The 13,073-nt window shown below is 42.0% G+C and overlaps 1 protein-coding gene across 3 annotated transcripts in view; it reads right to left on the bottom strand.

Moving 5' to 3' along the window:
- wdfy3 (WD repeat and FYVE domain containing 3) overlaps window positions 1-13,073 on the bottom strand; it is a 111,640-nt gene that overhangs the window by 48,193 nt on the left and 50,374 nt on the right. For all 3 annotated transcript variants that reach the window (XM_039620530.1, XM_039620532.1, XM_039620531.1), the window contains exons 14-17: window positions 12,029-12,218; window positions 11,486-11,700; window positions 8,818-8,930; window positions 4,497-4,734 (exon numbers count right to left, since the gene is read on the bottom strand). In XM_039620530.1, coding sequence (XP_039476464.1) covers window positions 4,497-4,734; window positions 8,818-8,930; window positions 11,486-11,700; window positions 12,029-12,218 — 756 coding nt within the window. The remainder of the gene's footprint in view (window positions 1-4,496; window positions 4,735-8,817; window positions 8,931-11,485; window positions 11,701-12,028; window positions 12,219-13,073) is intronic.

Genomic DNA, 13,073 nt, shown 5'->3' with positions numbered 1-13,073 from the left:
GTTATTTTTACAGTTATTTGACTGTAAAGTAAAAACTGTTATTTTATTGCAAATTTACATTTATGTTTTGAGTGGAAACTACAAAACTGCAGCAGAAATATATAACTGTATAAATGCAAATATATGATCAGTCTCATCTTTATGAAGCATAGATGGTAAACCAAAGATGTCACTGTTACATCACTCACTGAGCTTAATAATGCGACCTTAATAAGGTCGCATTATTAAGCTCAGTGAGTGAGGGGTAGATCTGACTGAGAAACTGAGGAACGGTGAGCACTATTGTCAGCTACAAGGTACCAACAGCAAACTAAACCCTGATTTATTGTCCTTTTTTGTTTAATGGGGACTATTGACACACAAAAAACTAAATGTTGTATTCAATAAGACTTTAAACTAATGATCAACACCATAAACTCATCAGGAAAGTGTTCACCAGGGTGATAGATCAAGGAACTGAGTTCTGTTTTCTCGACTTCTTTTTCTGCAGCAAGAGGAATTGCTCTCTGCTGCCCATTTAATTAACTCCAACTTTAAGGCACTTTTGCATTGTGTAAACTTTTTAGATGTGGGACACATCCATCTTTGGGACGTGTATGTGTTTTTCTAATATAAAAGCAGTTCAAACCACCTCACTGCAATCCCAAAGTTTTAATATTAAAACTGAGAGCAAAGCTTGACTGATTTATTTCTGTACTTCTGTCTTTAAAAGAAAGTTGACTTACCGCAACTCAGAGGAAATGAACATCAATTTTAACAGCTGTTTTTATGCTGATAAGCACAAACCAATCCATGTATGCATGTATGTAGTGCAGAAAAAATCAACCATTGAACTCATGAGTCCTAAAGCTCATGCACTCAAACAGTGAGGCCAGTGTCACCAGGTATTTAAATATTGTGACTTCTCTATATTATAAGTTCATTGGTTTTCAGTGGCAGCAGTAATGTGTAATGGAATAAAGTACAGACTGGCTCAAACTGGACACAGACATATCAGTTTCTGGAAACCCAAAACAATTCATTGTCTCATTTTTCATGAGATTTATTAATGATAATGAGTAAAACTGGACTACACAAGCAATGTGAGCATCTCCTTTTATCTTGACATAACTGTAACAGTCACACATATAACCTTCATTTTTATTTGTCCGCCACAAATTCTGCATTTTAATAGCCACAGTCACGGAGCCCACAATGACCTGATTTTTTTCCACCTCCTCATCTTCTTTTTCCAGCTGGACAGGAAGGTCAGAGGTCAGGGGTAGCTAAAGAACACCACCCAGAGGCTGGCAGGGATTCAATAAATTTTTTCAAGGACACTTCTCAAGGACAGAGCCACCGCGCTGGGCCCCAGTTTAACAGACAGCCTGTCAAACTAACAAGTACACCGCCCTGCTGCCTCAGAGTAACTACATGTAGCTGTCTCTTTCATCACCTCAGGTTAGGTTATTAAAAAGACAAAGAAGAAAAAAGAAAAAAAAGCACTGCAGGGATTTCACCGGCACGTCATGCTAATTTCTCTTCTTCCAGCAAATGTTTTCTCTTAATTCTTTAAAAAAAATCAAATAAAAAAGGTGTTTCCTCCACCCTTAACCTTCCAGACTGATAGCATCTTCCTGGCCTCATGTGGGTGAGTGTGCATCCATGTGTCTGGTTCTGTGTAATCATGTTGTGTGTTATAGACAGTGCGTCTGTGTATGAGAGTCCTAATAGCAGCAGAGGCATCAATATTTCATGTTGACAGATGGGAGAGAAAGGAGGGGCGATCTCTCTCTGGATGTATGAGTGTGCGTTGTGCGTGCGTCTCCTCCTCTGTTTAGCAGAAAGTGGGCCACTGCCTCGTTGCCTGTGTGCTGCTGCTGCTTTGCTGCGTTTTCAGGAGAAACTCCATGTTCTATTCTGAGCTGGCTGCTGTGATGAGTCGCACAGGTTCTTCTGAGCAAAGGAAACAGCAAAGCTAAGAAATGCTCTGGAAGTGCGATCGCTCAGAGGGGGAGGGATTTTTCAAAAGCAGTAGATAAAAAGCAACTGAATCACATGCTTCATTCCCGACAATCTCAGGAAGTTTTGACACTACAAGAGGCTTCTTGGAGTTGGTGCACACTTTTTAAAGAGCTAAACAAAGATTCCTCCTGTCGTGTAAAGACAGGCTCATTAGTTAAACTAATCATTTTAAATTTGCTGTAAGTGTGGATGTGAGAGTGTTGGTTGTCTGTCCATCAGTGTTGATGACCTGTCCATAGTATAACTCACATTTCATCCTATATCATCTGGGACAGACTCTGAGCCAGACTTCAGTTAAGTAAGGCAACACAGACTTCTCGCTTTAATGCAGACTGACTGTGGTTACGTGCAGTCACCCTTGAAAAAGGCCCAGTCTGAGCCAAGAAAAGCCTGTGAAATAGAAGCTCATCTGTGCCACAACTGAATACTTTTACATGTTCTGAGACAGGAATTGGCATTAAATAACGGTGGTTAAAAATATATAGTCAGGGGGCCAGAAACAGGCCGCTGAATGGTTTTGCAAAATTGTAGAAAATATATTAATAGTATAATATTTTATACAATTAATAACTTAACTTATTCATACTTCTGGTGTGGTGATGCTAGCACTGCTACAGACAACTAGAGTGGAAAGCTGAATTTTCAGATCCTGTTTGACACCCTTACACAAATGTTTGATTTGGAAGATTGGTGCTGACTTATTGTGTGCAGTACTGACATCACTGCGGTCCTCAGTGTACATGCTGGTGTAAAAACTTGTGGTGCAAAAACAGGTGGTTAAACCACGTGGCAACTGAGGGCCTGAAAAAGTGCTGGATGTCAGTTTGTTGCTTCCACTTGCTGTTTGTTATGTTACAGGCTGAGTCACTGCCACGGGACATTTTGTGCAAATTTAGATATTTGGTCTGCTAAGCTTGCATTTTTTCGTCAGGGTAAAGAGAATCTCACTGCAGTTTTTTTAAAATCAAGTCTAGTCTTACAAAAGACTGAAGGACCCTGGGTGTAGAAATGCAAACTGAATGAATATACACGTTTCCCCAGCCAAGGCAATCTAATAATCCAGTTCAGTTAGATCACAGTAACCAACCTTTAGCTACTGACAGAAAACCTCTACTATGATCTTCTGCAAGATGCACTTATGAATATTAATGGAGAATGTAACACATCACAACTGTGTCTCAGCTCAACATGTCCACAAAAGCATGGAGGCGAAGTGTTGAGGTCACAGCCCACACACCGTCTTCTGACCCCCGCGCTGACTGTGGTGCTAACACACAACACAAACCGCGGGGTGCAGCGGACGGCGTCAGCCGCGGCACAAAGAGCAGCCAAGGGCTCTGTGTGACATACAAGGGGGAAAATAAGCCTATTTGTATGCACAGCTCCACAACTGGAGGCGAATAACAGGCTCCTGCTGAGACAGTTGCAGGTACTGCTAAGAGACACACACACACACACACAACCTGTTTATGGCGGGGGGAAATAGTGTTACACCCTCAGGCGTGTTTTACCGGCGAGGAAAATTGATCCACAAAGAGATTTAGAGTGAAAATGGTTTACAAAAGAATGGGCACCATCTGTTACTCCACCCGTAAGGAAATTGTAAAAAGTTATAGGAAGTGTTTATGCTTTATATACATCGTATATCTTATAAGAGTATTCAATCATGGGAGTGCACGTTTTAGATTTTTCTCATGCAAAATAACTGTAAGGCTCAAGTCTGCCACTTTTATATGGATCTATAACAGTTACAATTTATACTTTGAGGCAATGGGAAATATTTTTTCTTTATATACATATTTTTTTCCATAAAGGCATCAGCATTTTCCAAAGGGACCACCAAAGGCTGTTCGCCTCTCCTTAAGTCTGAAAAAGATCGTCACATTAATATATTTTTTTATTTTAATAAGCACTGAAATGGAGAAAAGTAATCACAGTAATCACAGCTATTCTGTGATTTTAAGAGTGAAGGGAGATGCAGCTCCTGGTGTTAATGTTGAAAACACATCACACGAACGCCCTGCTGAAATATTTCGGTATGATTTTGAACTCGTGCATGGGCTGAAAGTGGTACAGAAACAGAAAATTATGTCTTTGAATTGTTGTGATTTCCTGAAATGTTTTGGTGGTTTTCGTTTTGCGCTTCGAAGCCAGCATATATTTTGCAAGCAGCTGTTACATACATATCAATTCTGTCTCCTGATATCCAAGTTTAGCCAAGTTTGGTCAGGCTAAAGTCAGGTTATAATCTCCCAGAACTTAATCATAAGACATCCTGTGTGTCAACATCAGAAGTCCAGTGTGTTAAAGACACACGTTAGCATTTTTGAACTGGACCCCAGAAATGAAATGTCACAAAGAACTGAGTAACAAAGGTCTCATCTGAATAATGTTACATTGTTGCAAATATCATAATCAAAAATATAACCATTACTGCATATGACTGGAAAACCAAATGCACTTAAGGTCTGTTAAAGTTTACCATAACTTACCCAAAGCCCTCCAGCGAGCTGTCAAACTCCACAAATGCAGGTGTGACAGCTGATCCGTGCAGGCGAATGTCATGGGGGGTTGTCATCGACACCAGGCACTTGACTCGGGTGAGGGGTACGGTGCTGCCCTCAGCGGAGCGCACGAGGCTGCGGCTGATGCGATACTGGCCATTGTCCTCTGCCGGCGCGGTGAAGACGCTGTCAGGGCCGAAGCCCTCCATGGACGTGGTCATGCTGTCTGTGAGATTAAGAAGGCGTGGTTAGAGTCAAGAGATGCAACATCCATGATCCAGGACTGAAAGGTGGCTGCTGCTTGGTTAACAATGCTGTTATTCAAATGTTATTTCTATGGCGTCATATCACAAGAACAGTCACCTCAGGACGCTTATGAGTCTTACTTTACTTTTTAATTCATGACATTCAAAAACAGAAAGATGTAATTGTGAAACGTGCAAAACTTTCTAGTTCTGTTTCAGTTCCTTCACTTTGTACAACACAACAGCTGTTTGTCTCGCTGAAGACACCTCTATTTAAAGCAGATGACCTGTGATGACATATGTGGACCCTGCCTGCGAATAGACACCCCTGTCATTTTGGTATGAGTCGCAAACCGAAGCAAGCCTGTCCTCAAGGGTGAAGTTTCTCTGTGCATGACAGAGACCAGCATGAGGAATGCCCCGTCTACCTGGAGACTGTCCACAGTATGAGAGGGTTGACTTAACCCAAAGCCCCTCAAGTTTTGTAGGTAGAGCTGTGAAAGACTGCTGTTGCATGGCATTTCTCTTTCCCCTCAGAGTCTAAGGACCCAGATTCATCCGAGTCCAAAGGCAAGAAGTATTCAGTCAATGACCCAGCAAACAGCTGAGTAAACACATGGAGTATGGTGATGGGTTAAGCCAAGCGTGAACCATAACCATGTGAGGCACGAGCCAACTTGCAGCCTGAGCTGCATGCTCACCAGGACGACGACGACATGCTGGACTGGACATTCATGGATAGTTGGTAGATGAGCGTGTGAGCCAGCCTGTCACCGCTGCTGCTGTGCAGGCTGGCCAAGACCACGTCTCCCTTTTCCCTCTTCCACCAAGCAGCAAAAAGGTTGCAGGTGAGCAGCGCTCCCCTCTGCCAGCTCGGAAACCGTCACAGCTCGTGGGAATTTTCATAAGCTCAGCGTCACAACAATCAAAATCCGCCGGCCCATGTTCTCAGATTTTGTCTCCAAGCTAATGGCTTCACGGAGCAAACCACTACCACATCACTGTGCCCACCTATGGACCCTGTCTGGAGCTGGACGCCAGGTTCACATCGTCTTGGAGTCCATTTTTTGACTCTATAGCTATGAAGTTTCTTTTACATGACACTGGGTTGTTTCGAACTCCCTCTTTGCAGCCTTCAGTAAAGAGAGGGTGACCTTCATGCTTCGTCCCTGAATGCTTCTGGCACACAGTTTTCAGCTTCTCAGTTTTTGCCCTCATCCTTTTCCATCTGAGGAAGAGAGGAACCTTCATCTGTGTGTGCTGTGAATCTACATTGACCGCACTCAGAATGTGTGTTTATGTGACCAAGCTGTTTGTCTGCTGTAATAATCCAGCCAGAGATTAAAACTGCCTAAGCAGAGGCTCTCCAACTGGATTATGGAGGCTATCTTCGTTGCGTCTCACAGAACCAAAGGTCTCTCTTTGCCTCAGGGTGTGAGAGCATCAGGGGATTGGAAACTTCACATGCCCCATTTAAAGGGGTCCCTGTGAGTGATCTGTGCTGCAGCTAGTTGGTCATCACCACACACTTTTGTTCTGGTTCAGTGACAACCCTGGGGGCATTTATACATCCTTCCCATACTGTATGTGTGCTACCAAGTGAATCAACTGAAAGCAAACAACTCCTGTTCCCTGAAGCAGAGGAACGAGGTACAAGACAAAGTCTCCCCACTGAGAAGCTGGGCTCAGCCAGGAGCGTTTATCGAACTGAGGGACGTATATGTGCAGGCGGGGCCTCAAATATGTCATTACAGGTCATCTGCCTTAAAGCTGTGGTTCAAAGGTGTCTTCAGCTGGCACAGGCGGGGGCGTCACACTGTACGTGCTGCACGTCGTTCCTCTTCTTCAGGGAACCAGAGTTACAGTCATAATGTTTTGTTCTAAAGTCAGAAATCTTATTGACTAGTTAAACTGTAAAGAATGAGGCCAAGAATTAACATGGCCTTCCCTACATATCAGAAGGTCTTAATGGAAAGATAATACAAGATAGTCAAGTTTAAATTTGGCTATTACATTTTTAAAAAGTATCAAAATCAAACTTTAAAAAAAACCTTAAACCTTAAAAATAGCCTGATTTTAAAACCCCGGAGCAGAAAAATAAACGTTTTTTTCTCACTGTAGAGGCTTTTTTCATGCAAATGTATAGTCAGAAACCCAAAAGAAATACAAATGAACTTTTCACTCATAGTTTAATGCAGCTTGTTTCATCTCCCCATCTAACAGTGGTGTCTCTGCTGTTTTTACAAGTCCTCAAAATGTCTGGACAGCATTTCAGCACTTCAAATTTTGCATTTGTTTATTCAAAATAACATTTATCTTCCATTTAGATTTAGATTCAGAGAGAGTGGTAAAAACCCCTTACAGCTTGGTCCGCCCAAGAAATCTCCCACAGCACTGAAAACACCAACTGCGAGTAGGCCACATTAAATCAAACCTGGATTTTCATCGCCCCAGGAGGGCGATAATAACGTCCCGCGCTAAGGTAACATATTTCACCTTCTATTGAGAACATGGGTCGTCTCGTTTCTAAAGAGTCAGCAGATGTGACAAAGACGAATTGGATGAAAGCAAGAATTACAACAGCCATCAATGGCAGCTAATAAACCAGACTCTTCACAGACAGAGAAAGATGGCAGTATGTGCTCTCCCAGTGGCTGTCTGTAAAGAGCAGTAATTACTGGGGCCTTGATATCCATTCTCAGCTGGGAGGAGACATAATAAGCAATTAAGACATGCTGAGAAGCCCAGAAAATTACAAACATTAGCAGCTGTTGATGGAAAACAAGCCATTTGCATTACATTCACAGAGGCGAGCCGATCTTTGTTTAAACATGGAGTTTACACATTGCTTTAATCAGTGGACAAGAAGACCGCTCTTACAACTTCCTGCTTCCAAAAAGCAACGAAATGAAAAGCAGCCAAAGCATGTTGAAATGACGCCACGCGCTAATTAGTGTATCTATAAGTCCTCGAGTCATATTTGCATTCTGTCTACCGTCAGCTGCTGTCGGCTCTGTACTGCAAACACACTGAATATATATATAACATATAAATAACCATTACAGGAAGATTTAATTGGTAGGAGGGTTGGATATGAGTGTGCTCGTCTGTGTCGCCCTGTTAGCCATTTGATAGCATGATGACTTACTCAGGGTTCATGCCGCTTCTCAGCCTGTGACAGCTGGGATAAACTCCAGCGCTCACAAGATCCCAAACTGGATAAGCGGTTAACAACACGGATGCATGGAAGGACACCTGATTAGGTTTGCCTTCTATCTTTGATCTGGCACGGAAATGAGGAGCTCTGGATAAATTGTAAAGTTCATACATAATTAATTCAGATTGTTCCTCTGACCACTCTGAAAGCACACGGACCATCTGAACATTTAATCTGGCGTTAAGAAACTAAGTAAAGCTCATACTCTAAAATCACATGTTATTCTTTGGAGAATTCATCCAAGAGCAAAGAAAAGATGATTCTCCTTTTTTTTTTTTTCAAGCTTTTGTTAAAAAATAAATAAATAAAAATGACACTTTCTCCCAGGAGAAGCCCGCATCACTATGGCAGATGGGAATCACTCCCAGGTGGCACTATCCTTCATAGCTGCACTTGGAAGGCTGCTGTGAAAAAGAGCTCTTCAATTCTCAGCTATTACAAAGTGAGAATTTTACCTTTGTAGGTAAAACAGACTATATTTGTTCGACTAATACCAAACAGCGTTCTGTGATAGGTGATAAAATAGAAATACAGAGGTTTCAAAGGTGTTCACCTTTTAGTCAGCACTTTAATAATACATTTGAGGCCTGTAACCCAACTACAACAAATACTAATACAGGCAGTTTAATACATGTATCCTGGGATAGATTCTGTCTGTGTGAATGCAGTGTGTGTAGTTGGTATGATCCAGTCTATGGAATTCTTAAGTATAACTGACTGACAGCTGATAAGAACACCAAAACCCAACTTATGTTTTATTTAAATCTCCGACTAAAAACACTTGCAGGAATATTTCACCTGAGATCTGTGGAACAGTGACTACGATGATCAAATGTTACAATCTTACTTCTCATCTCGGCGTCGTAGCTGAGAGAGCTCGGTTTGTGGACTCGGTAATTCTTCAACAGCTTCTTGTCCCAGGCGCCACAGTTCAGCGGGTTTCCAAGCCGTAAGAACTCCCTGAAGGGGAAGATAAGCAGGAAGTCAGGAATAAAGAAAGACTTTGAAAAATATACATCAACAAAGAAAAAACTATTAGGCCAGTATCACTGTTGAGTTTCCTTTATTTCAGGTTAATTAACTGTATTTAAAGTAGCGCTCCTGTTTTAGCTAAAAAATAACCTCAGTTTGTTTTTTTCCTGTTACTGAAAATCAAAAAGTCCTTTCAGTGGCTTTAAAAGAAGAGCTTTTGTTTAGGCCAGGAACTAAACTAAAGCTTGACTTTATACTTCAATCATCCTATTAACAACATGTGGAAAGAGGAAGTGCGCATACATTTGGCTCAGCATCAACAGGGAGGTGTTTTTCAAAAATGATTACTTCTATACCCAAATGCACATTTTGCAGATAAGCTCCCTAATATGTACATAGATGGTCCTCAGCCATAAGTGAAACCTTCCCAGAAATGAAAAGTACAAACTTGTGTCCAAACTTTTCCCACTAAGAATGCAGAAATCTCTTAAATATAGTACCTCTGCCGTGCTCGTGTAAAGCATGAGCCTCGAGGCCTATTGTACTCTTTTAGGCCCACTCCTGCTTTTCAGTGCGTGGCTCTGACACTGTTAAATAACCAATTAAAAACAACTGCTGGGTTTAGTTGTTGCACTCCCACAGGGTCCCCCTGTCATACTATGTCCTATATGTTCTCATTAAGCAGCGAAGCACATCCTAATTGGATGCAGTTTGTTAAGTCAGCAGTTACTTCCACTCCTCAAAAAGCTGAGGTTAACAGCATTTTCAGTCTGTTTCAAAGTCAGTGACATGGTTGACTAGCATGTAAGTGACATGAATGCAAAGTGTGGCTGTGATGGTTTGTGTCTGCTGTCAGAGCGCTGAATGTGCGACACCAGCGGCTGGAAGCAGACGATATCAGAGCGGCACCGAGGAGGCAGAAAGACTCTGGAGCTTTGCTGCTGGCTGATGTTGACAGAGCAGAAACAAAATAAAAATGGGAAGAAGAAGAAGAAAAAAATAAGAGGAGAGGAAATATGAAGGGTAAGCCTGGGGGGGGGGGAACAGACTGACAGACAGCGATACGTTTACCCCCAGCATAATTACGGCAGGAGGGAGAGAATGTGAGCCAGGCAGGCTGCATTAACATATGAAAACAACCAACCATGTGCATGTCAAATAACTTTCAGTCTTGTCCCTCAACCCCAATCTCCCATCTCACTTAACAAGTCAAGCGGGAAATGAGAATCACTCTGTTGTGCCTGCATATAAAATTCTCCTCCATTCAGTGAAACCCGACAATGCAAATGCACATTAGCATGATAAAAAAAAAAAAACTGCTTTCCAAGAACAAAATTATTTTGTTCATAAAATATTATTTGCTTCAAGCTCAGGTTTGTGCAGCAAAGTCTAGAAAAACACTTTAATGTTTAAAAAAACCTGAAAGTGAGGTATTACATCTCTTCATTGGTCTCAGGTTTTTGTGGGTCTGTCCTTTGGTTTCTTATTTACTGGTTAAATGGAGTTAAAAATTGAACTTAAAAATAATGTTAGACACGTGTCACAAACACGACTAAAACCAAGTAAAAAAAAAAAAAAAACCCGCTACAACCAAGAAACGGCTGAAGGTCAACTTTCCCTGAACAGACGACCTTCTCTCTGAGACTTTAAACTACACAATTTGGGATGTTAATACTGAAAATATGAAGTGGCACAGTTTCATTTTATATCAATATGACATTTAAACTTTCTATTTTTTCATGTGGAAATAATAAACTGGGCCAATATTTGGTTATGAATGAGATTTAGATCCCTCCTCCATCTAACAGTTATGGACAGTGATGGACCTTCATAAAACAAAGTAATGCACTGCCTTTACTTTTTTGTCTCTAATACTTTATATATTTTACTTCACCACAGATAAATCTGTTTTCATGTGATGCATTTGTTCACTATTTAAGCCTGATTGCCGATTCTGTTCGATCAGCAGTAAAGTACCTCATAAAACGGTGTGCATCAGAGGTTTATTGTGCTTATAATTAAGAGTCTGAGAGAAAGCCTCATAAAGATTTGGGGGTATTTTAGGCAAAGGGACAACCTGCACTGACTGAAGGTTTGATGTAATGTTGGTTAAGGGAGTCTGGGGTTGGGTTTAAGGTTGTACTATAAACAGTAATTAGTTAAATAATTCATATTTCATTAATATAGAAGATGTTGATTGGCTCCAGCTGGGACTGCATTATTTTGATCTGGAAAAAGGAAGGCTGCGTCAGAGTAAACGGACTGTGCAGGTGTCAGCTGGTGATAGCACTGCTAATGTTAGCCAGACTCAATCAACTAATCTGACCTTGTGTGTTTCTGTGATGTTAGTCAAGGATTTCATCTGAAATTTAATTTAGATTTTCAAAAAAATGAATAATAGTTAAAATATTTTTTGAGTTGTCTTGCTTTTATGCTCTTCTTATTTTAACAGTCACTGTTGGGGCAGCATTTCAGTGTTGAAGCTTCTCAGTTTAGGTTTGTTGGTGCCTACATCATGTTATCAAAATGGCCAGCTTCAGTACCTGAGTGCTATCGGCTGCAGGGCCTGCGAGGCCAGCCTCTCGAACATCCTCTGCAGCGGCGGGTGCAGAGGGTGGTCTTCATCGCTGAGGGCCTGGCTGCAGCGCTGCAACAGTCGCTGATGGAGGCAGGCTTCACACAACACCTGCTGGTTCCTCTCGCTGTTCACCAGGAGCTGCAGGATGTTGGCGACTGCCAGCTGCAGGTCGAGGGCATGCTGGGAGGAGCAGAAAGTTGGAGAGCTAGACGTTAAAACCAAGACTAAGACTTAAGCTTAGTTTAAATCCTCCTGTAAAGAGGTAAAAATAAGCAAAATCGGGTAAATGTGAAAGGGTGCTTTGGGCAATACACTGATTGGAAAGTTTATTACCTGCATGTAATCGTTCAATACGACTGACTTTTCCCTAAAACACACATATGTAGCTGACTCACACGGTTTGGCTGCCTTCTGACATGAAAAACCCAACTGAAAAAGGCACTTCCTGCCTGCCATCGAATCCCTTCACCCACTTTGACAGGAAGCACATTGCCTTGCATTTCCTCACCTCTGGCTGGCTGTCAGAGGAGACGGAGGGCAGCAGGTCCACCATGGCCAGCACGGCCCCTGGGTGAATGACCACCATGTCTGTTGAGGACGATGAGGAAATGGGGTGGGAGGAGTTCGTTAAGTGGAGCTTCAGGTCAGTCAGTGCTTTCACTGGTGCAGGGGGGCCCGACGTACCGTAGTAACCGTGTCTGGGAGCACAAAGGAAGAGAGAGGGAAGTCAAAATTGGCTTTTTCAAAGCAAGCTGTATGAAAATTTTCACATAACATTTCAGACAAAAATGGGTAAAAGGTAAAAATACTGTGAATACTTTGCTCCTTTCATCTGTAAATCTAAACGTTTCTTTTCATAAAGGATCAGAATGTTGGCGTTTTTGGCCACGGAGAAGCCTGATTGTCCCCGTTAATGGAAGTTTATTTACTCTCTAAACCACTCGAGTCGCAACTGTTTACAACTCCTGCTCTACTGTAAAATATGTAAGTAGCTCACAAAAACACAAAACGTATTCATAATCAAAGTCGCAGGATCTTCCAGAGCTCAGGGGGAAACACTGCTCTCCTCCCATCACTGAATCAATGTAAGCATTGTATTTAACACCGACTGTAACTTTAGTTAACGCGAGTCAAGTTGTTTGCACACTTCAGAGATCAAGGTGTCAGATGGCTACAGTTTCATCCAAAGCAACAAGCCCCCTACCCTCCACCCCCCGCTGTGCAAGCAGCAGAGAGTAGGAGATCTGCAGGGGCCTGCACTCGGGCAATTAGGCAAAATAGGCGTGTTACTGCGATGCAAATTACAGAGCGGCAAATCCCTCCTCAGGAGAAATGCAGAGCTGGAAAGGTTGGAGTCAGCATAAAACGCTGGGAGGCTTGGCTGCGGGGCAAGAAAATGAACCAGATTGTTGATGTTCACAGCAGCTGGTGGATGCTTTAAACTGTTTTTGGATTCTTCAGAATCAAATCACTCGTTTAATTGATTATCTGCTGCCAGATAAAACATGAAATCTCCTTATGTTTGCCTCTTAGTAGTTTCTACCTCGGCTTTG

This window comes from Oreochromis aureus, linkage group 12, assembly GCF_013358895.1.
Source record: "Oreochromis aureus strain Israel breed Guangdong linkage group 12, ZZ_aureus, whole genome shotgun sequence".
In the NCBI taxonomy this organism is placed as follows: Eukaryota; Metazoa; Chordata; class Actinopteri; order Cichliformes; family Cichlidae; genus Oreochromis; species Oreochromis aureus.
This window is presented reverse-complemented; position numbering and strand designations above follow the sequence as displayed.